The 26,417-nt window shown below is 43.1% G+C and overlaps 1 protein-coding gene across 1 annotated transcript in view; it reads right to left on the bottom strand.

Moving 5' to 3' along the window:
• Positions 1-26,417, bottom strand: part of LOC148016419 (tudor domain protein (DUF1767)) — a 71,837-nt gene that overhangs the window by 34,696 nt on the left and 10,724 nt on the right. Inside the window, exon 2 of the mRNA XM_087663976.1 lies at positions 6,507-6,671. Within this exon, the coding sequence (XP_087520102.1) occupies positions 6,507-6,671 (165 nt within the window). The remainder of the gene's footprint in view (positions 1-6,506; positions 6,672-26,417) is intronic.

Below are 26,417 nucleotides of genomic sequence, written 5' to 3'. Positions count from 1 at the left end.
AAAATCGTGCGACACGTGATCGCTGTTTTCAGGCAGTGAACAACACTCCGAAGTGGGAGATGAAGAAGAAGTGATCTGGCTGAATTTTAGTCAGGTGTCCTGGTATTTAACCCCCCTTTCGGAGCTAATGGAGGCATCAGAATGGCGATCTGCGCAGCATAGAGAAATGTATTATTTTGTACTCGTTTTTGTCTATTAGAGTTATATCTTCTCATAATGCTAAAAGAAACTGACAGGCTTCATCTCTGTTAGTATTCTTCTACATTTTCTAATTCTTTTTTTTGAGTATTCTTCTACGTCTTCAATTTCTTCGAACCCCTTCTCTTCCGTCTACTCCTCTCCCTAAATCTACCTTCACCCTGTTGTCTCTCATCTTCAAAAACTTGGCTTGAAACCTTCAACCCTTCTCTTATCTCTACCATCTCTGGAGTCTAAGCTCTTGAACCCCCATACATTCTTCTCTTGCCAAACCCCTGTGGTGACCTTCAACCCTACGCGCTGCGACACCGTGCCTGCTTCTACCCACCCTCTTCTCCTCACGTTCACAAGGATACCTCCCATTGCACTAAAACTTTTGTTCCACTACAACTCCAAATACTTCCAATGGCACCACGGACAACATTTTCTTTGTCATCAAATGTTTCAAAGTCCATGATCCATGAGTATTTGGATTCCCTATCTATCTCAGAGGGGGATTCAAAGGAAGCTCTTCTTACTTCACCCTCAGAGGGGGCTTCTACTTCTTCTACAACTTCAGAGGGAGTTTCTACTTCTCTAGTTTCTAAGTGAGTCCCTACTCATCCCGATGTTCTTCTCCCACTGCCATTTACTTTTGAGGCGTGGCTCTCTTTCGAATAGTCATTTTCTCTACTTCTACCCAATCTCTAAAGGATCTACCTCAATTGCGGACTAGGATTTTCAGCCGAGACTTAGTGCCTAGGCCTTCATATTCCTTCCAACATGGATTCACGAAGCTAGTGGCTTCTCTTTGAGGATGTCTTTCAAGTTCTTCTGCTCATCCCACCTCCTATTCTTCTTCACAAGTCTTCTTTCAAGTGGCATTCTTAGATCACATAGTGGATCTTATTCTCTCTCTGTCACTCCTCTCTTGTGCTCCTTTTTGGGCTTGAGAGGGGGTGTTGAGAAATCACATCATTCAGTACAATTTCCCTTCTTTATTCCCATTTTTAGTTTCCGTTTTCAGCCCCAAAAAGGCTTCTAGGCGTCTCCCAAGAAAGTTAGTGTGCCACCCTAGAGACTTCAAAGGGCAAGACTCGAGACTACTTGTGCCTATATACATGACATCACCCATTCATTCACCACCACTATAAATACTTTCGTTCATTCACGAGACACTTGTCTTCTCTCTCCTTCCATCAACTACATGCTTTGTTGCTGCCAAGCACCATTCTCCTTCATCCTATAGGCTTTGTTTATGGTGATAGGCTTCTCCTTCCCAGTTGGCATCACCCTCCACACCTTGGAGACAGCACTCTACCTCTTCGCGTCAGCACCCACACCCTGGCATCAGCTGCTCCACCTCCACATGGCATCACCTACTTGCGTTTGATTGTTTGGGTGGCGGCTCCTCTTCCAAGCGTCACATCCTTAGCTAGCATCATCATCTCCAGAGGCTGGGGGACCTTGCATTTGTTAGTTTTTGCCCCTTCCATCATACAGGCGACAATGCACCTACTCCAGACGCCATCTAGCTTCTTGTGTTTGGCTATCAAGGAAGTCATCTTCATCCACCAACATCATCATCAGGCTCGACATCTTACGTTTGGCATCTTGGTGGCTCCTCTGGCATTTGGTGACCTCCACCTCTAGTTGCCGTCACCATTAGTGGCCACTAGACCTTGCATTTGAATATATTAAGGATACACTCCACTTTGCAAGACCAAAGGGAGTAATTAGATCCATCCAACCGATCTTCTTTTGGTAGGGAAGGGAAAACGAGCACCAATCAAATGGTGCTATCATAGGCATTCTAGGGCCAGAAGGATTGACCCTATGGGAGACATGAAAAGAGAGGGAAGGAGAAGGCTGCTCCAATCTTGAGACCTATCAGAAGATGGTGCTCGTTCAAAATGAGATTTTTGCACCAAGTGGTGCTTCTATTAAAATCTCATTCTCTGGATGTCTATCCTAGTGGGTCCATTCTAATGGCATGGTTCAGCTTAGCATAGCTGAGCAACATCGTAGCCTATAGGTTTGGTCATCCATCTAGAAATCAACGTCCTTCATCTCCTACTATGAGATGCTATGCAAAGCATAGTGCCAACACTTTTAGAGTTTAATCTATGTATGTATGTGACTTGGATGATGGCTTCAGCCATCATGGGGGAGCAGGGAGCTTCGCTTAGAGGATCTCATGTTATACAAATGGTTTGCTGTGTATCAAATGAGAATGGTCCATTGGAGTCCGCTGTGAATTTAAAGCTTGTGTGATGTAAAGTCTTTCGGGGCAAACTGGTCACTTTGTGTGTTTGTATTTGAACTCCTCTAGGATTGTCTAATTCGGTTCATATTGTACATTGTACTTGGTGATCAATCAATCAATTTGGCTCATTTGAGCCCTCAATTGTACTCATGGAGTTCATTCACCAAAGCCGCACACTCCCATTTCCAACCACTGATGTTGGAGCTGGACTGACTTTGCACACATGTCCTCTTCATCATCTTCACATCAGCTTTCATAACCCCTAAGTCATTGGAGAGTTACTCTACTGCCCTGATTCTTGCAAAGGCAGTTGTCTACTACTGAAGTAACCACCCTACAAGCTCCTCTAGGGTGTGTTGGCAATAGAAGAGTGTGAGAGTGACTAATGAGGACAAGAGAGAGGAAAGAGTCAAAGAGGAGTGATCTAGAATGAGAGAAATAGAGATGGGTCCCCACATATCCTTGTTTAGGGGATTTTTAGGCATTTGTCCGCTTGAAATAAAATAATGCATTTTTCATGAACAAATCTTTTTGGGCTGTTTTTGTGGAGTAAATTCAAGCCAATGCAAACCTTTAATTTTAGTGGCTATACCTCCTCTAAGGCACAAAAAGGTGCCCACAAGGAGAGAGAGTCTAACTCCACCCTCTTTTTACCCAAAAGGTCCCAACCCAAAGAGATCAAGGCACGACACCAAGGGTGTTGCACTAGACTGCCAAGGGCCTATCAAGATCACAAAGGCGATGTTTATTTCTTTTGGGTAGCCCAAGTTAATGAATCTTATGGTTTTTTTTTTGTTTTTTTTTTTAAGAAAGTAAAGAATAGACATTGGAATCCCCCATCAAAGAATAGTCATGTGGCAAGGTTGTCAATGAAGATCACCACTAAGTAAGATGGGAGGAAAACATTGTCCTTTGTGGTAGTCTAAGAAAGGAAAAAGGGGTAGAGACTTCAATTAGCTTGTGGTGCCAAGAACTAAATGAAAAGCGAAAGAAACAACTACACTAGAGTTTGAAAGCAAAGAGTATAACAATAGCCAAGGTGATAACTGAAGATAATCGAAACTCAACCTTGAGAGAGAAAATAGACAATAGGATCCCCCCATTAAAGAACAATCATGTGGGAAGAGTCTTGATGAAGAATATCATTGGTAGGTGAGATGGGACCCAAACACAAGCCTTTGTGGCAGTCTAAGAAAGGAAGAAGGGGTAGAGAATTCAATGATCTTGTGGTGCTGAGAACCAAATACAAGGTGAAGAAACACCCACACTATAGCTGGAAACCAGGGAGGAAAATAGAGCCAAGGTGATAATTGGAAGATAATTGAAACTCGACCTAGAAAGAAACCACTAGCTCCATCTCCATGCTAGTAAGAATACAAAGGTTGGCCTCAAAAGAGAGGACGATATCCACATCTCCACACTGGACAAGATGTGAATGTGCGACCACCAAGGCATATCAAGGAACATGTATTTTTAATGCTTAACTTGGCATTATTAAGTTGTAAACATGTCAGGTGCACATGTGAAATGCAAGTCAATTAAGTCACAGTGACAACCTAAGTGCCCTAAAAATGTAGTGGGTGACATTGGCAAAAGTTATATTTCGTTATGCTACCAAGGTACTTGTGCGTGCCTAGTGCCAGTTTGGGCCTAATGTTAGGAACAACTAAAAGTTCCAAAGAGGTTAGCACTGTTAGCTTGCCATTTTGTCAATCACTCATCTCCTGGTTGTGAGCTCCATTAGAGTCTAATAGAGACATTGGAACTATGACAATTCTAGAGCATTCAGTCCATCTATATTTCTTTTTTAGTGAGTGTCAGTATGCTTCACATTGTGTAGTGGAAAGTTTCCAGCTTTTCCAGTGGTCAAGCAGCCTAGATGTTTGCAATCAGCTCAAGGCGGCCTACTCTCCAGCTTGCATCAGCATTTTTGCACCTGAGGCAGGCTGGTTGGCCAATTTATGACTGGCTGACTGCATTATATTATTCTCCTGCTGTTGATCTGCTACTTCTAGTCACTTTTGGCTATTTATAGCAACTACCCAGTTTGGGGCAGATCGTCTCAGTTTTCTGCAGGTTGCATACTCCGACATCAAACTCCTTCTCTATCTCCAGTGCTGCCATCATCATCAGCCTGATCAAGTGCCCTCATTGATGCTTTGGGCTGCATGCAAGGACTGGTCAGTCCATAATTGTATTCAGCATTCATTTCAGATTCAGTGTTGTCTTTCTCTCCTCTTTTCTCTCTGTATTCATGTTCCTCTTCCGTTGCGCACTCACATGGTATCATTGCCTAAGTGAGGACACAGAAATTCCAGCCAGAGAAGACCACATTGCTGTTGAAAACACAAATTTTCAGCCTGCTGTCCCAATAAGGTTTAGGCCTTGTGTCATGGAGAATACTTTAGAGGCAAGAAGTACAAGATATATCATAGGTGCTAGCTTGTTGCTTGGGATAGAAGAGCCCTACCTATTATGAAACATATGACCACTACGATTGCCTTTTCCATACAGGATTTAATTCCTTGCACAAGTTGGTATTCCCTAATTGGAGATGCTTGGCAACTCTACCTTTTGGAGATCTGCAACACAGAGATTCACTAATCCGAACTTGAGTAGTAGTATTGTAAGACAGTGGGCACTCATGCTGCACTAAAATCAAATGTGCTTCACTATCAGCATCAGTTTCACCCAGCAGAAGTCCATCCAAGTGAGCATTGATAGAGCTAGAAGGTAAGGCAGTCCCACCACCGTGTGCCTAGTGATGTCCCAAAAATTAGTTGAGAATCCAAGCTTAATCATCTTCCAAAACTAGCAGAAACTCCCAAAGAGAATTTAACACAGCAAGTATTGTTAGAGATGTGTTGATATCCACCATCATGACATTTGGATAGCATTACCTTTCAATTTATTTCATTTATCCCCAACAAAAACCACCATGTGATTGGTTGCCTTCATCATTTGCTCATACAGGTGGCTTTAATGTGATCTCTTTTCCCTTCTTCCTTGTTTGGATTTGCTACACCATCTGACCTGCACCAAACCTGCCATATTCAATTCAGCAAACACACCATGCATTTCCAACTCCTATCACCACCATGTTCTGCCATGCCATCAACAACCCCATACACGTGAAGTAAGCCCATTTAGGCCACTTGCCTAAGCCCACTGAATTGCTTGCTGTGACCCTCCCCCTGGTGTCTAAGCCCATTGAGCCATTGGCAATGAGCTCCCCACCTAGCTTACAGCCTGCCAACTCCAGCAACCCACCTCACCACCTTTCAACATCTGCACTCCCACGACCTACCTGTCATCCAGCCCCTGCATATCCCATCCCTTGCCTCTAAGTCTTGCTCCATCACCCTCCCGGCTTGTTTTGCCACACTGCAGGCTCCTAAACCACCTGTGAGTGAACCTACTGGAATCCATTACACAAATGGCATGCTCCCACATCCACACTTTTTGGGGAGCTTTTCTTTTGTTGTGTGTGTGTGTGTGTTGGTGGTGGGGATTTTGAAAATACAGCACAGTGTGAGCAATGCATATAAAATAGCAGACTCGCATGAACATACTTGACTCCACTGCATGACATGTATAAATTGTATGATAGAAACAAGAAATAAAAGGAAATATCATGCATACATGATGCATCAATGTGGCACGCACCTTGAGCAATGGAAAAAGAAAGGTGACATACAGCCAAAATCACATGGAGACATGCTTCAAGAAATAAACACTATGATCGGTGCCTGAGGCAGTTCGAAAGAACAGATAGAATTTGTCTTTCCATTGCTTTTAGCCTTTGAAAGCATAGGCATATTTAACATTCAGATTAACTTTCCTCTAATAATGTGTGCATACAAATTGTCCGTCAATGTGCCCACATGTATTAAACTAAAAACTTTAAGCTGATTTAGCACTAAGTATATTTCGATTGGCATATACCTTGACCTTTTTTATCCATACTTTGAATTTCTAGCATTATGACCACCTAAAAGCCAGTATAAATGCCAATAGCAAACCTTCAGATATTTGAAGCAAATTTGTTTCAAACGATAAACACCTTTGTTCCAGGAGCTGTGTTAAAGGAAAATGCAGGCATTGATTGGTATTCAATCAGAGAGACAGTAGTGCAGCCATCCGTTACACCAATTCTTAGTAAGCGTCCATGCTGTCCTCCTGATAATCCCTTGCTGCTGCTCTCACAAATATTCTTTACAGAAGCTACCTGGTATTAGAAATAAGCCAATCATAGTTATGTTGATTCAGATTGAAAAGATCTACAAGTTATTATCTGTCATATCAGTATATTAGGGACATGATATTTCAGCAGAAAGGTAGTAAGCACATAACAGATTGAAAAGCCTGTCCACAGTTGCTGCAGCAAGCATTCCAGGTTGCTTAGCAGTAAATAACTGAAATTCATAAATAGTGGAAGCTCTACATGAAAAACAGGCTGAACTATAAATACAAAATAAGTATCAAGGGCACCAACTATATAAGCTCTCCTGAGTGGTGAGCTAATAAAATCCCATTCCCTTTGGAGTCTGAGTGAGCGCCCTATTTGCCAAGCTCCAAAGTGTTTGCTGTCCAAAACCATAAATCCATCTTCTAGCCAAGATCATATATCTGTGTGGCTGGAGATCCATGATCTAGATTCTGAACAATTTAACTTTTGCTTGTATCCTTGGATGCAAACTTGAATTTGTTAATGTTTTAAATTGTTGATCTGTGCTATTGATAATCTCAACCACCCCATAGTACATGTGGCCTCTCTGGCCACAATAACCACCACATGTGGAGGATTCCCACTCAGCACTGGTGGTGGTTGCTGCAACCACCTGACTTTGGCCACAACCCTGATTACTACCTCTCAACACAAGGGCCCCCTCATACTATGAGAGAGGGGATAGATTGAAGCTCGGCTGAGAGTACACAGTTGACAGTGAAGAGAGTGTGAGACAAGACTCCCAATGCAATAATCAAATATTAATGTGCAAGTACAAACGGCAACCCTTAAACCTTAGGGTTGTTAATGCGCGTTCATACGCGAAAGGTGTAAAACACGATAAGTGCCCAAACTGTGTAACATAAGCACATAAAATAAAAAAGAATACAACTCAAGGGAAAAACCTCTCATAAGGAGAGTAAAAAGTACCCCAGTGTCCTACCAAGGATCGCCAATACTCCTCTGTGAGCGTAGGTGTGAGTCAGACCCAACAAACCCCCCTAGAGTGAAGAGTGATCAGGATAGAAGGATCATCCACCAAAGGAGATCAAATTTAAAGCATTGCAGAATACTTTAAATTTGTCACGAGGAAGAGATTTGGTGAAGATGTCTGCCACATTATTAGTAGTGGGATAGTAGACAAGGCTGATATCTCTTGCATGTAGCCTCTCTCTGACAAAGTGATGGTGGATCTCTATGTGTTTCTTGTGTGCATGAAACACTAGGTTCCATACCACTGCAATGGCACTCTAACTGCCAGTAAACAAAGGAGTAGACTCCATGATAGATACATCAAGATCAGCCAACAAACGCCTCAACCATACACATTCAACTGAGGTAATGAAAGCTGCCTTGTATTCAGCTTCACAAGACGATGTGGCAACAATGCATTGTTTCTTGCTAAGCCAAGAGATGCAAGATGAGCCAAGAAAGAAACAATTTCTACTCGTAGAGTGACGTGAATCAAAATCACCGGCACAATCTGAATCACTGTAAGCATGTAGTTGCAGCGGTCCCCCCTTGGCATAAAGCAATCCAAGAGTCCTAGTCCCCTGTAAGAAACAAAAAACATAGTTCACAGCTTGCCAATGTAACATGCGTGGGTTGTACATATATCTACTTAGGGCTGAAATTGCAAACCGAATATTTGGCCTTGTGCTGCATAAATAAATGAGACATGATACATCTAATTGCTGGAGCATACATTTGGATTTCAAACAAATCACTATCATCATGCAAAGACAGCTTGAGTCCAATCTCCATTGGTGTGCAAATTGGTTTACAGTCCTGTAAGCCAAACCTCTCAAAAAGTCTACCAGTATATTTGGACTATGACAATCCAATGCCTCTAGCATCATGAATGAACTGAATGCCCAAATAGTTTACTGCAAAGGCCCCTAAGTCTAACATCTCAAAAGTTTACCGCAAACTTCATTTGAATGCTGAAATCTTATCAGCATGTGTCCCTATGAGCAAAAGATCGTCTGCATAAAGACATATAACCATAGCAAGGATCCCCGCTCTTAACATACGCAAAGAGTAGACTCTGATGAGCTGTTAGTGAACCCTTGGCTAAGTAAAAAGGCATCAATTTTTGCATACCAAGCTCAGGGAGCTTACTTTAAACCATACAAAGCCTTTTTCGGTTTACATACCAAGTGTTCGGATCTCTCAACTGCCAAACCAATGGGCTGCAGTACATACACTTCTTCTTGAAGTTCCCCATGTAAAAATGCAGTCTTAATATCACGCCGGTGCACAATCCAACCATGATGGGTAGCCAAAGCAACCATAGACCAAATGGTAGCATACCGGATGTAGGAGCAAACGTCTCCTCATAGTCGATGCTTTTCTTTTGTGCATAGCCTTTAGCCACAAGCATGTCTTTATACTTGTCAATGGATCCATCTACATTTCTTTTCAGCTTATAGACCCGCTTTATACCAATAGTTTTATTTCCAATAGGCAATGTCACTAAATCCCATCTTTGATTCTTTATAATAGAATCAAATTCAACTTACATTGCTGCCATCCAATGCACACTTTGTTGTGCATCCTCAAAACATTCAAGCTTCTCATCATCAAGTGTATGTGCTGCCATAACAAACTCCATTATATTAGGCATGATCATGCAGATGAGCTTGTCTTCTAGTACAAACAATAATAGGAGCATCCAAATGACTATCTTTCATAGTTTGCAAGCACCATCATCTAGGCATCCACCTAGCTTCCTGATTGTGTACAAGCTCTTGCTAAATCTCAAATTCAGCATTTTGCTGGCTAAGCATTATGTTCACTTATCAAAGCTCCAGCTGTATCACCAAAAGAAATGGGCAACGGCCCTTCAAACACATCATTGGCAACCTGATATGTATTAAAACCAACAAGGGATAATTCTGATTTTTCATCAAAAACCACTCCCTACTGACAAATACTTTCTTGAAAACAGAATCATACAATCTATATACTTTGCTCTCACTGTTGTACCCTACAAAAATGCATTTAACAACCTTGTTGTCCAACTTCTTTCTTAGTACTTTTGGACTATGAGCATACGCAAGACACCCAAAAGTATGAAAATGGCCAACTAAAGATTTCTAGCTGTTCCAAGCCTCAAAAGGCATAACATTCTTTAATGCCTTGGTAGGGCACCTGTTCAAAACATGGCAAGCACACATAGCCGCTTCCATCCAAAAACCATGTGGCAAACTCTTAGCTTTCAATATACATCTCACCATCTCCATGAGTAATTGATTCTTCCTCTTAGCAACCCCATTCCGCTGGAGTATATCCAGTAGTATACTAATGGACAATGCCTTTCTGCTTCAAAAATTTATTCAGCATGGAAGACATGTATTCCCTCTCTCGGTCCGAACCGAGAGTCTTAATCCTGCAACCAGATTGATTTTCAGCAAGTGCAACAAAAGTGAAAAATGCATCATACACCTCTGACTTTTTCACCAATAAGTAGACCCAACAAAAACGAGTAAAGTCATCAATGAAGGTGAGAAAATAATAACAGCCACCCAATGACTTTGTCTGCATAGGTCCACATACATCCAAATGCGTAATTTGTAATCTAGCGGTTGCCTTAAAAACAACATCACAAGGAAATGAGAATTGATACATTTTTCCCAAAGTGCATCCCTCACAAATATGCTCAAGAGGTCTCTCCAAGAGAGATAAGCCATCTAGCATCTGTGTACACTGCATAAGCATCAAGCTGCCATACTTGACATGCCCCATGCGAGCATATCATAACTCTACCTATGACATTGCACGAGTAAGAGTAGATGCTAAATAGACCGATTGATCAATTAAATAAGCATCTAACTCATAGAGTCAATGACATAATGTGCTAGTCAAAACCAAAGTCTCTCACCATACATTTGACATCATCAAAGGTGACGTGTATACCACACTTTACCAAAGAAAAAATGAACAACAAATTCTTCTTTATGGCCGGCACATGTAATGCATGTTGTAAACGGAGAGTAGAGCCATCAATGGCTGTTAACAAAATCTCCTCAATACCCCTCATAGGATAAGATGTAATATTGGCACACTACACAAACTTGCCAACAGGAGCTGCAATAACAAAAGAAAACAAAACCCTACAGGATGTAATGTGCCTAGAAGCACTACTATCAAAGAACCAAGTGCTAGCATTCTCAGTAGAGCTAAATGCTCTATCAGCCCAAGAGGAGTCATAACTACAAGTGTAGAAATAGTAGTCATGATCTACAACAAAAGACACGAACTCTGTAGCAATAGAAGGTGCATCAGAAACAAACATCCGTGACTCATTCTTCTTCTCCTTAGCAATGTGCTTCTTACATCCCGTGATGTAATGACTTGGCTTCTTGCAATAGTGGCACTTGACCTTCTTAGCTTGCATGCCCCCCTATTTCTTGTTGCTGTGTGAAGTACCTAAACTTCCAGAACTCTGCGGAGCATTTTTAGACTGGCTCTGCCCTTGCCCTTCTACCTTGCCATAGAAGCCTTCTCAGAGGCTATTACACCCACCCCACTGTTTTTCCTTGTTTGCTCTTTTTATAGGAGCAAACTAACCAACTGAAGAAAAGTAAACTGCTTAGGAGAAATTCTCATGGTGAGATTTAAGGCCGTATGAAAGGCCAAAGAAGAGAGCGACAATGAATTCATAGTAGTAGAGTTGTGAATCCGAATAATACTCATCTACATTCATTAGCGGCTCGCGCAAGTCCTAAATTTTGTTGAGATGATCTTGCATGGAATCACCTTTATCCATCTTCACATTCTCAAGCTCTTTCTTCAAGAAAGAGATGCGTGTCTCATTTTTTCCAACAAATGTCTGCTCAAGTGTCAGTCATGCTTCTCATGAAAAATCTGTAGACCATATATGCGGGATTACAAACCTTTGAACTACCAATGCAAACAGTGACAATGCTTGAGCATCCTGCATGTCCCAACACTTTTGTCCTACTAATCTCTGGCGAAGTGGCTGAGCTGGAGCAGGCCTTTGACCACATCCTCCTGGAGGAGGTGTTGCATGAGCCACCACTCCAAGAGGAACTTCTTCACCACAAACATAATCTCAAAGTTTTTCCATAATCAACACATTTTTCATCATGAAAGACCATAGAGAATAGTTGTTACCATGCAATCTATCCTCCTTGGATACATATGTGAATACATCACTCTGTCCCTGATTTCCCATGGTAAATGTTACCTTTTCAAAGCACACAAAAGCAAGGCCTAAAACTAGAGCAACCTGGAAAACTGAAAATTCCCAAAAATTACAGCAAGCACTATGCTGTAATTAACAAATCTCATCACAATTTGCCAAAACTGTCCAATGTACACGCTGTCCAATGCACAAACAATGCTCAACAGCACAAAAAATGCAAAAGCTCAAAAATTTTGTTATCCAAAATGCACAAATTCAGTCTATTTCAGACTGAACCTGATATACATATGCCATTGTCTGCACTGAACCAAAAAACCCCAATTTTATGGCCCAAATTTCAAGAAATTTATGCAATAAATGTGTCCCAGACATGTCCAGGGGCAGGAATAGCCTGCCCGAGTAAAAGCCCCTGTCTAACATTCAAATTTTGAATTAAAAAATGGATAAATGTCTCCTTTTACCTCTAATGTTGGCTTTGAGCCAACTGGCCTGGTGATGAGATGCTGGAGGAGACCTGGAACAGGCGGCGCATTTGCAGTCTCACCACCACCTTACCAATTGTGGGATCATACAGCCTCTAACTTTGGTTAGATGGCTATAGCCAACAAAAATATACTTCTTGGATTTGGTGTTAAGTATCCCCTTGTGTTTCTTATTGACATGTACGTAGGTGTCACATCTAAAGACGCAAAAATGGGAAATAAACGACTTCTTGCTAAAGAAGACTTGGTAAGAGACATATCATTCAAGGCAACAATCGATGACCTATTGTGGATGTGAACCACTAGAGAGACTGCCTCAGCCCAAAGGCTATGAGAAATCCCTTGGTGCTCAAGCATCGAATGGGCCATCTCCAATATGGTCTGATTCTGTTGCTCCAACACACTACTCCCTGATTGTATGCTCACATGACAGAACTCCATCTTTATCACATGTTACCTAAAAAACCTATCAAACTCCTTGGAATGGAACTTGCCTCCAAGATTAGCTAAAACCCCTCGAACCTTAAAGGCAATCTATTTCTCCACAAACAACTTCCACTTACAAAAATTGAAAATTGCCTCAGACTTAAACCCAAAAAAAAGGGCCACACATATCCAAAAAAATCATTGGCCCACTAATCATAAGCATAAGATACTCTACTTTTACTAAGGAAATTGTCCCCATAAGCCCACACAAGGTGGAATGCACCATCTCTAAATGCATAGAAGCCCATCTAGTAGCCACATTAGCAAAAGACTGGCAATCTTGTTTGGGCCTCAAACAACTAAGTCACAAAGTAATAATGGAAGGGAAATCCAGTAGGCCCTCCACAAGTCCCTTCACCTATGCCTATTTGATGGAGTCAAAATTCAAGTGCCCATTGTGGGCATGCCAAAGTAGCCAAAGAGTCAAAAATACATGGCTGCCAAGGCTATGAGCTTGTAAAGCCCACCCTCTTATGCACTTGTCCATAATAGATCTACAATGGTCTCATCCACCACAGTAACTACCTCCTGGCTGAAGACCACATGGATCCCCATTTGCATGAGTTCATGAACGAAAAGAAGGTTAAAATCTAAATATAATACATAGATAACTTTAGTTGCAAAGTCTTATTTGTCTAGAATGAGGGGAATCTTCCTCACTCCTCAAACCAATACCAATGAGCTGTCACTAATGGGGATATTGCCCCCTCTAGAATGTAGCTCCTAGATCAAATCACAATGGTAAGTCATATGGGATGATGCACAACTATCCACAAGCCAAGGCTTCTCCATAGAGGAAGAAGTAAGAGGAGTATCTTCCATCTCACAGAGATGAACAAAAATGGACTCTATAGTTGTGGCTAGTGTAACCTTCAAATCTTTGGCACCGTTCTCTCACTCCAAGCTTTGATGGGGATATTTTTGCCAACATTCTCTCTTTAGGATGTGTGCCCTTCCCATAGTGTGAGCACTGAGTCTTCCCCTTCAACATCTCATCTTTCTCCTTCTCCTACTTGCTGGGTGTAAAATCCCTTCATTTTTGTGTATAAAGTTATACAAGTGTGAACACATCCTTATTGTACCCTGACATATAAATGTATTCTTTATTCTTTGTGTACCATCACAATCTGGTACACTATCTTTGCATCCACTCTCTCTTACTCTCAACATTGTTGCTCGTACTTCTGACTCACACTTCCATTGCGCTCTCCCCCTTCAAACTAGTATCAGAGCTGCAGCTAAGGGGTGTGTGCTTCCCGAAGTCCATGCGGGTAAGTTTTAGCTCACACGCACAAAGATAACAACAGGTCCTCACTTCTGCAAATCAGTATGTGCTAAGCTTCTGCAAGTGTAGTTGTCCAAGCACTCTGTGCGAAGAAATACCCTAACACCGTATGACAAAGCACAGACTGATAGAAGAACACAGTTAGGGTTAGGGTAACTCAAAGACAATGAACACAAAGAATGAATGAAGTCATATGACTATTGAATATACAATGCTTATGCAACAAACACACTATGTAGTGGATGAATATTGTACCTCGAACTCCTGTATCTCAAGGATCAAGGCAGGAGTAATAAGCTATAGAGTGTGTCGTACTCTAAACAGATCCCCAATCGCAACAAGGCAGCCTCTAGATATCGAACACTAGTAAACGCAACCAAGGAAGGTTGAATCTGATGTGGACTGTAGTGCAAGAGAGAGAAATACTAAAAACGCAAGTGAGGAGAGAGAAATACTAAAAACGCTAGCTACAAGAGAGAGAAAACAGCAAACGCAAGTTGCAGGAGAGAGAGACTAAAAACGTAGGAAAAACCAGTAGCAACAATCAACATGCTGCAATCAGCTATGAATAGTGTGCGGTAGGTTGAAAACAAGCGCCAAACTGTTGTACACACTGACGGCCACCTTGGACCGCAATGTCCTCTGCGTCCAGGGAGTGGGCAGCAAGCTGAAATACCTGAAATCTGCAAAAACAAGATTAAGGTTGAATGGAGGGCAACATATCTATTTATAGAAAGTTTGGGTTCTCCCAAGTGGGTTTATGCTTATGGGATACACACACTCTCTAGCAACGCATTTCTTTTTAAATAAATAAGGTTTCCTTAATTATGCACGTTTTGGGGCTATTTAAGTGAAGCTAATGCATTTTTAACTCAACATCCCCTCTCAAACCCAACAACGGTGCCACGCGAAGTAGGCCAACCAAGTCCTTTTTTTTCCCTTTATCTTTTACCCCAAGGCATCTCAACCCAAAGCAACCAAAGCATTGGACAAAGGCTGCACGTCGGCTGCCCAATGGCCTACTAAGACTACAAAGATGATGGTTATATTACCAAGGAAGCCCAAGTAATCACCCAAACAAGCCAAGGCATCGAACAAAGGGTGTATTGAGAATAAAGGCTCACCATGCCTTTTATGATGTTCGGGTGTGCACGCACCCTTACATTTGTACTTTATATATATTATCAAAACCTAAAGTGGTACATCTTGTCATTGTACCAAAAACTGAGTGTCATGCTCTCACTCTTTCTGCTCACTCTCTCTACTCGAAACACTGCACTAAACCTGATCTACACTCTATCTCGATCCTTGCACATCTACCATCAAACTAGTATCAAAGCGGGCAAGAGACAACTTGACAGTTGGTCAATTGTCACAAGCAACTGTCAAGCAGACAAGCTAGCAAACAGTCAACGGACTGGTTAGGCAAAGTGAGAGCTGGTAACAACCTGCGGTGGTTAGGCGAGCTGGTGGTCAAGCGAACAGGCGACGTCAAACGGACAACAAGTTAGCATAGGTAACAAGGGCTGCGACAAGCCCCAATAGGTCAACACAAGACCAAGCTGACAACACATGACCAGGCGGCGCAGTTAGACACACACAACAAACAGGGGCATAGTCAAGCGGACGAGACGGGCGACAAGTCGCAGGCAATGGGGTAGATCAACGCATGTGGGCAACATGCAACAAATAATTTATTACCAATTTTTTAATTATTTCCTACAATTTTTCCTTCTCACACTCCTAGGAGTTCGTATGCCCAAGCACAATGTGCAATTTTGACCCTTTAATGCAGAACGGGACAATTTGACTTAAAAATTGCAAAATCAGTGCACATTTGCCTAGGAAATTTTGGGCCTTTCCACATTTTAGTGAAAATTCTTCAAGTTCACATAAATTTGTGCACACCGAACCCAAGAAAATTGGGGCTTTTGCAAAATTTCTTCAATTTGTGGAATAATTGCTTGGTATATGCACTTGGATACATGTATTGATGCAATCTAGACAAATTTTCTTTTGAAAATTTGGGGCTTTTAACCAAAATTGTCAAATTTATGCCCGTGAGTGCTTTTGGAGCAGAAATTGCAGTAAAATTTTGGGGATTTCACATGTAATTGGTGCCTTGGCCTCTAAATGTGGCTGTAATTGCTTGTGGAGTGCAGCAGCAGACACTTAAATTCTCAAAATCTATTTGCAGAAAGAAAATTTCTGCAATTTTTTTTAATTTTGACTGCTTGTTGGTACTTGCAATGTACCTGGTCACTTGTGTGACATTTGGGCCTGCATTTGGTGACTCTTCAGTCAATTTAGTGCTGCAAACTATGGCTACAAACGGTGACAGCAACAATCTTTTGCACATCAAGAAGCTTGAGGGTGCACATAATTTTGCAATATGGAAAAACAGTGTTACAATGTCTTGGTGCAGAAGAAACACGTGAAGCCCATCAAAGCAAAGGGAATAAAACCTTCAGGTATGGAATAAGAAGAGTGGGATGATTTGGATGAGCTTGCACGCTCTACCATTGAGCTCTCAATGTCAAACAACTTGCTCTTTAACATTGAAAAGTTAAATTTAGCATATGCAATGTGTCAAAGACTCGAAGAATTGTATGCTCATAAAAGTACAGCCAACAAGGTTTATTGGCTGAAAAAGTTAATGGACTTTCACATGAAGAAAAGTGCAACCATGTTTGTACATTTGAACAAGTTCAACTCAATTTTCAGTCAGCTGATTGCTTTGGATTTCCATATTGATGATGAGTTCAAGGCTACTTTCTTGCTATGCACTTTGCCTGAAAGTTGGGATACTTTCAGGACAGCTTTGAGTAACTCAAATGCTCAATTGTTATATCTGATGTGGAGAGTTCTTTGCTGATGGAAGAACTCAACAGGCAAAATAATTCAGCAAACAAGTCTTCTAATGCATTGCATACTGGAGGCAGATTTCAGCAAAAGGGCAGTTCTGAAAATAGAGCACACAGCAAGTCTTGTGGCAAAAATGTGGAGTCTCATCATTGTGGCAAGAAAGGGCACTACATGAAACCAGCCTTCCTTCTGTGGATGGATGGTAAATCCCTGATTACAACTTAATTACAGTAGCAAAAAATAAATGCAAATCTGAAAATACAAATTTACTTACTGATCTTGGACACTGCATACCCAAAGCCCCAAAATTGGCACCCCTTTTGGTATTTCTTTAGCTTTATTGAAGAAGAAGTTGATTTACAATGGGATTCTCCTGATCCTCTTCGCAATCCAGCTCCCCTTGCTGTCCAAAGTGACCAGCCAGGCTTCAATCTGATTTGCCCCTTGATTCGGGCACTTAATTGGCCTTCATTCACTTCATAGACGATGGAAATGCCCCAAATTCAATGGCTGGCTAGTCCTCCACCTAAATTTAGCTGAAATTCACCTTCAGCCCTGAAAAATTCAAGTCTTGGAGCTTCCAATTTCTGGCACACTTCCCAAGGCTGCTGCTAATGTGTAAGTGTGCAACAGAAGAAAGAACACAAGCACAGAGAGAGAGAGAGAGAGAGAGAAAGGAAGCAGAAAATGAAGGAAGAAATACTGCATTGATTGAAATGAATGTTGAATATAAAGCTGTGGATTGATCAATCCCTACACACAACCAGAAGCGTTAGTGAGGGCACCAAATCAGGCTGATGATGACGGCAGCACCGAAGACGAAGGAAGATGACGGAGTCAGAGTATGCACCTACCAAGGAAGGAGGGAAGATGATAATACAACTAACTGCCAAGTGGGAAATCACTATAAATAGCCTTAAAAAACCCAAAAACTAGCTGACCTGAAATTTGAGGCCAAAAATATGTCCGCCGACCAGCACTTGATGAATGCTCAAAAAAATCCTGAAAAGGGTGGACAATGTCCGGTAAGTGAGGCAAGCTGAAGAATGCAGAAACTACCCCGGAAAATGCACATAAAATCCCGACTAGAGGAGAAAATGCACTGAAATGCAATAAACTGAGTGCTCTAGAATGAGCTACCTCCTCCGTCAAAACAAGTGATAGACAAGTCAGAGCTCCTAAAGTCCTCGTCTGACTCAGACTAAGGCTTACAGGCATGAGATGACAAGCCATGGCAAACATGATTACTAACACCCCCTCTCAGATCCTGGATGTGGCGGAAGGCCAAGGGAGAAACGGATCTTGGGGTGGCAAGAGGAATGCCAATGTCGATGAAGTCCATCAATGAAGATTGCCGATGAAGAAGCTCCTTACGATCTTGGAAAAACCCCTCTAAAACACTAGGGGCCAGGAAATCCGAAGCCAGATCACCGAGTTCGTCCCCCTCTGAAAGGGATGGGGGATATGAGGAAACCACCGGAGGAGAGGGTGGGGGATGGGAAGGAACCTGTGGAAAATAGGGTGCATAAGCGGGAACGGGTGTAGCAATAGACAGCAACCTCAAAGAACCCTGCATAAGAGAAGGGGAATGGAGCCTGTAAAGCCCGCTCTCCTGCCAACCTGCCCCGATAATAGCCCCTGTAGAAGAATCCTCAATACAAATTGCCTGCTTGGTGAAGACAACCCGGGTACTAAGTGAAACCAACCTTCCTCCTCGAATAGGGTGGTAAATCCCTGATTACAACTTAATAAATACAAATTTACCTACTGATCTTGGACAATGCACACCCGATTGGATCCAAAATTAGCGCCCCTTTCGGTATTTTAGCTTTATTGAAAAAAAAGTTGACTTACAATAGGATTCTCCCAATCCCTTTCGGTATTCCAACTCCCCTTGCTGTCCAAAGTAACCATCAAGTCTTCAATCTATTTTTCCCCTTGATTCGGGCACTCAATTGGCCTTCACCCATTTGATAAACGATGGAAATGCCCCAAATTCAATGGCTGGCTAGTCCTCCACCTGAATTCAACTGAAACTCGCCTTCAATCAGATAGTCAAGATGGAGTCATCTATGTCATAAAAGACCCAGAAGATGTCACCTGCAAGAGGAGAGAGAACGTTGCCGCCTGGAGAGAAAAACTGCCACCTATCCCCCAGATGATGACACCTCCTCCTCTGCTGATGTGGACGACCTCCTATTGGCTGCGTTTGATGCAAACGCAGGCTCCAAAACCTAGAAAACCGTTGCCTGCTCCTCTTGATGCTGCAAAACAGCAAAACGCAGGTATGGAAAGCTACGTTTCAGCCTCTAGATAGCACCGCCAGGGGCTTGAAAGGAGGGAAGAAGGGCTGCACTTGATGGTGTCCTCCTCTGCAATGGAAGCTCTCCTCCATGCTCTCAACTAGGCTCTGATACCATATGAGAGTGTGCAACGGAAGAAAGAACATGAACACACACGCGCACACACACACACAGAGAAAGGAAGCAAAAAATGAAGGAAGAAATATTGCATTGACTGAAATGAACAAAGCTGTGGACTGATCAGTCCTTGTACACAACCCAAAGCATCAATGAGGATACTAGATTAGGCTGATGATGATGGCAGCACCGAAGACGGAGGAAGATAACGGAGTCGGAGTGTGCACCTGCCAAGGAAGGAGGGAAGATAATAATACAACTCACTGCCAAGTGGGAAATGGCTATAAATAGCAAAAAAACCCAAAAACTGGCCGACCTGAAATTTGAGGCCAAAAACATATCTGACCAGCATTTAATGCTGTTAAAAATGCCACGAATACTCAAAAAAATCCCGGAAAGGGTAGACAATGTCTGACAAGTGAGATAGGTTGAAGAATGCAAAAACTACCCCAAGAAATGCACATAAAATTCTGACTAGAGGAGAAAATGCACTGAAATGCAATAAACTGAGTGCTCTAGAATGAGCTACCTCCTCCATCAAAACAAGTGATAAACAAGTCAGAGCTCCTAAAGTCCTCGTCTGACTCAGACTGAGGCTCATAGGCAAGAGATGACAAGGCATGACAAACATAACTGCTAACAGCTAAACCCTAACCTTAATTTATGCTATAAATTAGGGTTTACAACAGAGAAATTTGCAATTTCTCAACCTTCAAGGGTCCAAATGCTGAGATCTTCAGAGCAAGGCTGTGAAATGGCTAGGAGATAAGAGAGAAGGCTATAGAGAGAGAAAATTCAAAGTTTTGACGCAAAGAATGACTAAAAATCTGTCAAATGCAGATGATGCCTTGCCACAACAGCATTAAATGCTATCGCCTACAACTGAGACATCCAAATTAGCTTTCACCTTGTACCTTGATGCAATTGTCTAACTGTGGAGGATCCGAATCTGCAACCCCCTCCTCAAAACTCACTCGTGGCTGGCTGCAATGGCTGAAAATAGGCTGGTCATGGCTGTTCACAGCTCTCCCACATTTGCTACAGCAAGAACGATCTCGTTTTATCTCTTTTTCAACCTTTTACCATCCTGTATGGGCAAGTTTGCCAAGTGGCAGCCTTCCCAAATGGTTTTTCCAACATTACCCATCATTAAATATTAATTTTCAGCCTTTAATTACTGAAAATTAGCCTAATAATTATTTCAATGCCCAAAAAAATAATCTGACTAGCCAATAATTAAATTATCTAGGCATCTTCCACTCCCGAGTCTCTTTGTGCCATCTTTGATCATTAGATCAGTATTAGGTACCATTAAACACTACATCTCTAGTATCACCAACCACCAAGTGCCTGTGCAACATAACTTATAGCAACTTTTGCCTTTGACATCCTGTGATTTTCTCGGGTCTTGGGCTCGTAAATTTACTCTAACCCCAGTTGCACCTCACATGTGCAACACTTACTTAATCATGTGATTAAGTAAGTGAGGTTTCAAAAATACATGTCCTCATGACACTACAAACATGAATATTTTCAATTAAAGAAAGAGAAAAGGAAAAACAAAAACACTGAAGACAACAAGACTAAGAAAAAGGACAGCTAACCTGCAAAGAAGAGCAGTGTGAAGATAGAAGAGGTAAATGTAGTCACTCATGAGAATGACAATGACGGTGATGTACTTCTTGCTTCTTCTTTGACTGCACATGCATTGATTGCAGATTCTGAGAATGACATGCACACTTGGATACTTGATTCAAATGCGTCTTTTCATGTTACACCACATCATGAGTAGTTTTCTGACTACAATGGTGGTGCACGTGGTGCTGTCCGCTTGGGGGATAACTATGCATGTAAAATTGCAAGCATTGGCACTATGAAATTGAAATTTCAGCATGACTCCATGTTTATTTTGCATAATCTAAGGCATGTACCTCGGCTCAAGAAGAGCTTAATAAGCACAAGGCAGCTAGATGATGAAGGCTATCACACCACCTTTGGGGATAGTAAATGGAAAATTTGTAAGGGCTCTCTATGCCACATGCAAAGTATGGGTTTATCCAATCCATCCTAAAGACGAGGCCTTGGATAAATTTAAAAAATTCCTGGCACTTGCTAAAAATCAGACCAACAAGACCTTAAAGTGTCTTCGCTTTGACAACACTGGGAAATATGTGTCCAAAGCCTTTCAGGACTTTTGTGACAGCAAAGGGATTCAAAGGGAGCTCACCGCCCCTCACAATCCACCCCAAAATGGTGTTGCAATCTTCTGCAAAGTGTATGAACAGGGCCATTCAAGACAAGGCCCGTACAATGCTGTCATATGCTGCTTTACCTCATGGATTTTGGGTAGAGGCTGTTATGACAACCGTACATTTGATTAATTGATCACCAAATAGGTCTTTGGGGGGAGAGTCCCCTAAGAAGAGTGGTCGAGCAAGCCACCTTCGTATACTCACTTGAGAATGTTTGGCTGAAAGGCTTTTGTGCACATTCGCAACGAAGAACACAGCAAACTTGAGCCAAAGTCCTGTAAATGTATTTTCCTAGGATATGGTGTGAAGGTGAAATGGGTTATCAAACGAAAAGTACTACGCAGCAATGATGTTATCTTCCGGAAAGATCACATGTACAAATACCTTGAAAAGACAAAGGAGATCAAAAGGGAAGAACGCAGCAAACTTGAGCCAAAGTCCTATAAATGTATTTTCCTAGGATATGGTGTGAAGGTGAAATGGGTCATTAAACGAAAAGTAGTACGCAGAAATGATGTTATCTTCCGGAAAGATCGCATGCACAAACAGCTTGAAAAGACAAAGGAGGTCAAAAGGGTTGTATTCTGGGAGGATGTACTCATAGGACAACAAAGGATTCCCACTAGACCTTGAAAATGCAGGGAATAATGCTGGAACTTATCAACAAGATATTGTTCATGATGTACCACAAATTCAGTAAGAACATATGCCTTTGGAACGACCAGAACCAGCTGTACAGCATGCTGAACCTACAAAACAGCAAGCTGTTAATGCAGATATGCAGGCTGAACAGCCAGCAAATCTTGACCATTGGGTCCGTAGGTCGACCAAAGTGCAAAGACAGCCAGATAGGTTTGTTCTTGGTGTCAATTATGTGGCCGATTATGTCATGTTGACTGATTGTGGTGAGCCATCATGCTTCTAGGAAGCAATGGACAAAAAAGACAAGAAGAAATGGCATAAGGCTATGCTGTCACAGATGGAATCTCTCATGAAAAATGGCACTTAGGATTTGGTGCATTTGCCTAAAGGGCAAAAAGTGCTACCATGCAAATGGATTTACATGTAAGTCACTTCTAGTTCTTTGCCAAAGTACAAAGGCACGACTAGTTGCTAAAGGGACAAGTACGAACATGGAATTCATTTTGATGAAATCTTTTCTCCTATAGTCAAATGACTACTTTGCGAAACATTTTGGGATTGGTTGCATTTGAAAATATGGAACTCATATAGATGAATGTCAAGACAGCCTTCTTGCACGATGATCTGCATGAGACGGCTTGAGGGTTTTGTTGCAAAATGGAAAAGAGCACATGGTATGTAAACTCAACAAGAGTTTGTATGGGTTGAAACTGTGAGAGTGCGCAACGGAATAAGAACACGAACACAGAGGAGGAGAGAGAGAGAGCAGAAAATGAAGGAAGAAAATCTGCACTGACTGTAATGAATGCTGAATACACCAAAGTGGACTGATCAGTCCCTGCACGCAGCCCGGAGCGTCAGTGAGGGCACCAGAACAGACTAGAAGCAATGGCAGCACCAATGCCGGAGTGGGAGAGGAGGGAGTGTGTGCTGAATCTGCAGAAGAATGTATATATGAATGACTAGGGGGGGCTGCTATAAATAGCCCCAAACCAGCCAAAACTGGCCGACCTGGCTGAAACTAGCCGACCTGCCCAAATATGGGCCGACTGCACACAAAAAGGCCCATTGTGGGCTGAGTGCCACCCGAGAAGGAAATGCAAACTAAATCAGCAAACACAAAACTGACAGAGCTCCTTTGTCTCCTGCCAGACTCTGGCAGGAGCTCACAACCAGGAGATGACAGACTGAGAATGAAAATAGAGCAGGCTAACACCCCCTCTCAGATCCTGGGAGGGTCTAAAGACCTAACAACCGCATGTAATGAAGCAAAGAAGCCTGAGGCAAAGGCTTCGTGAAGAGATCAGCCACATTGTCTACCGTGGGACAATAGGCCACCGCCAGCTCCGAATCCACGATCCGCTCTCGAACATAGTGATACTGAACCTCAATGTGCTTCGTGCGAGCATGAAACACCGGGTTCTTTGCCAAAGCAAGATCACTCTAGTTGTCCACGCGCAGCTCCGTAGGTCCTGTCTGGGAAAAGCCAATCTCCGCCAGCAAGCGACGGAGCCAAACTGCCTCCATAGCGGTCGAACATAGGGCCCGATACTCAGCCTCTGTAGAAGAAAGTGCCGCAATAGGCTGCTTCTTGCTGCTCCAAGAGACAGCACCAGATCCAAGGGTGAAAGCATAACCTGTAGTGGATCGTCGCAAATCCACATCACCTGCCCAATCAGAATCACTCCATCCAGAAAGGGTGATCCCATCTCCATACATGATCCCGTAGGATGGAGTCCCCTGTAAATACCGAAGAACACGCAAGGCTGAACGTCAGTGATCCTGTGTAGGAGTCTTCATAAAAGAAGACAACAAAGCCACCACAAAAGAGATATCCGGCCGAGTGTGAATCAGCCAGATGAGAGAGCCTACAAGGCACCTGTAACAAGTGGCATCTGTAAGGGGGACTCCAGCTGCCAAAAGCTTGGACTCAAGGTCCATGGGGCAAGAAATAGGCCAACACTCGACCATACCAAACTCCGAAAGAAGCTCGGAGATGTACCTGTGCTGCGAGATAAAGATGCCCTGTGCCATCTGATAGATCTCCAGTCCTAGAAAGAAGTGAAGGATCCCTAGATCCGTCATGTCGAACTCCTGCCGAAGAATGGACCGAGTATGCTCCACCTGCTGAGTATCGCTCCCTGTAATGATAAGATCATCTACATACAAAATAAGGAAAACACAAAGAGAACCCACAACCCGAAAGTAGAGGTTGGGATCATGATCGGAGCGCTTTTAACCCACTCTGTAGAAAGAAGCGGTCAATCCTCTGGTACCAAGCACGAGGAGCCTGCTTCAGGCCATAAAGGGCCTTCCGCAGCCTGTAGACATGATCCTCCTTCCCCTGCACAAGAAAACCAGGAGGCTGTGAAACATAGATCTCCTCCTCAAGGACGCCATTCAAAAAGACTGACTTGACGTCCATCTGATAAACAGGCCAACGGTAGTGAGCTACAAGAGCCAAAATAACTCAAATGGTAGACATCCGAGCTGTAGGAGCAAAAGTCTCGAAGTAGTCCAATCCTGTGCGCTGTGCAAAACCCTTGGCAACAAGCCTAGCCTTATGCTTGTCCAAGGAGCCATCTGCAAGATACTTGGTCTTAAAGACCCATTTCACACCTATCACCTTCTGTTTCTTGGGACGCGATACAAGCTCCCAAGTATGGTTCCGCTCGATGGAATCGAGCTCTGCCTGCATAGCCTGTCACCATATATCCTGTGCAAGAGCCTCCTCCACAGTGGAAGGCTCGGAATCCTAAAGAATCTGAGACATAAGAGCATAGTTCACACATAGTGAACTATCCCGCTGGGCCTGTAAGCAGGCTGATCTGCGTGGACCTGTAGAAGAAGCAGGAAAATGAGTAACACCTGAATCCTGCATGAGCAAGCGATACCATAAAGGAATCCTAAGAGACTCCTCCTGCTGCGAGGGAGACCGAGTAGGCTCCAGAACCTGCAAAGCACCTGTGTCTGCGAGGGACTCCCCCTCACCAAGTGAAGGTAGATTCTCCTCATCAGAAGAAGGCTCCCCAGCTGATGGCTGTGGATCTCGAGAGGACTCCGGAGGGGAATCTGAAGGGGTGGAAGAACTCATAGAAGAAGGAGTCACATCCGCCAAAGGGGGAGGGGAAGCCATAGTAGGAGGAATGGGAGGGGGAGGGGGCGATGACGAAGGAGGGGTGCTAAGGGGTATCCTGGAAGGAAGAGAAGGTAGACAAGGTGGGGGATGGTCTGTCGAAGAAGCATCTGTAATAGAACCATCAATTGGATCCTCGAAGGCCGAAGCCTCATCAAAGATCACATCCCTGCTCACCTCAATCTTCCGTGTCGTCGGGTCGTAGAGCCGATATCCCTTCGTGGTCGTGTTATAGCCCATGAAGATAAGCTTTCTCGACTTAAGAGTCGAGCTTCGTCTTCCTCTTCTTCTTGTCCACATGGACAAAAGCACCACACCCAAAGATGCGAAAGTGGGACACGGAAGGCTTCTTCCCAAAGAAAAAGGAGTCATGTCCTGTAAAGCCGAAGTCGGAGAGCGGTTGCGAATATGCACCGCTGTAGCCACTGCCTCACCCCAAAGGAAATGAGGAAGACTCCTATGCTCCAACATAGATCGGGCCATCTCCACCATGGTCCGATTCGCACGCTCCACCACACCATTCTCTGATGGTGTGTTCGGATGGAAATACTCCACCCGAATGCCGTGATCCCTGCAAAACTAAGAGAAAAGGTGAGAAGTGAACTCGCCACAGTGATCAGCTCGAACACCACGAACTTTGGAAGTTGTTTGTGTCTCCACAAACACCTTCCACTCGCAGAAGCGTGAGTACGCCTCGCTCTTGTACTCCAAGAAATAAGGCCACACATAATGACTGAAGTCGTCCACAATCAGCATCAAATACTTGGCCTTCCCAAGGGAGGCCATGCCCATAGGTCCGCAAAGGTCGGTGTGAACCAACTCAAGCGGAGAAATAGCCCTCCTAGAGGCAACCTGAGGGTGAGGCTGCCTATGCTGCTTGCCCCTCAAACACCTAGGGCACAAAGTGTGAAGAGGAGGGAAATCTGGAAGTTCCTCCACCATCTTCCTCCGAGAGTCCCGCCGAATAGAGTCGAGGTTCAAATGACCATACCGAGCATGCCAAAGCAG

Source organism: Lygodium microphyllum, chromosome 23 (assembly GCF_053477565.2).
Source record: "Lygodium microphyllum isolate KBCC chromosome 23, Lygodium_microphyllum_v1.1.10, whole genome shotgun sequence".
Lineage (NCBI taxonomy): Eukaryota > Viridiplantae > Streptophyta > Polypodiopsida > Schizaeales > Lygodiaceae > Lygodium > Lygodium microphyllum.
Note: the sequence above shows the minus strand (reverse complement) of the source record. Positions and strands in the feature narration are given on the sequence as shown.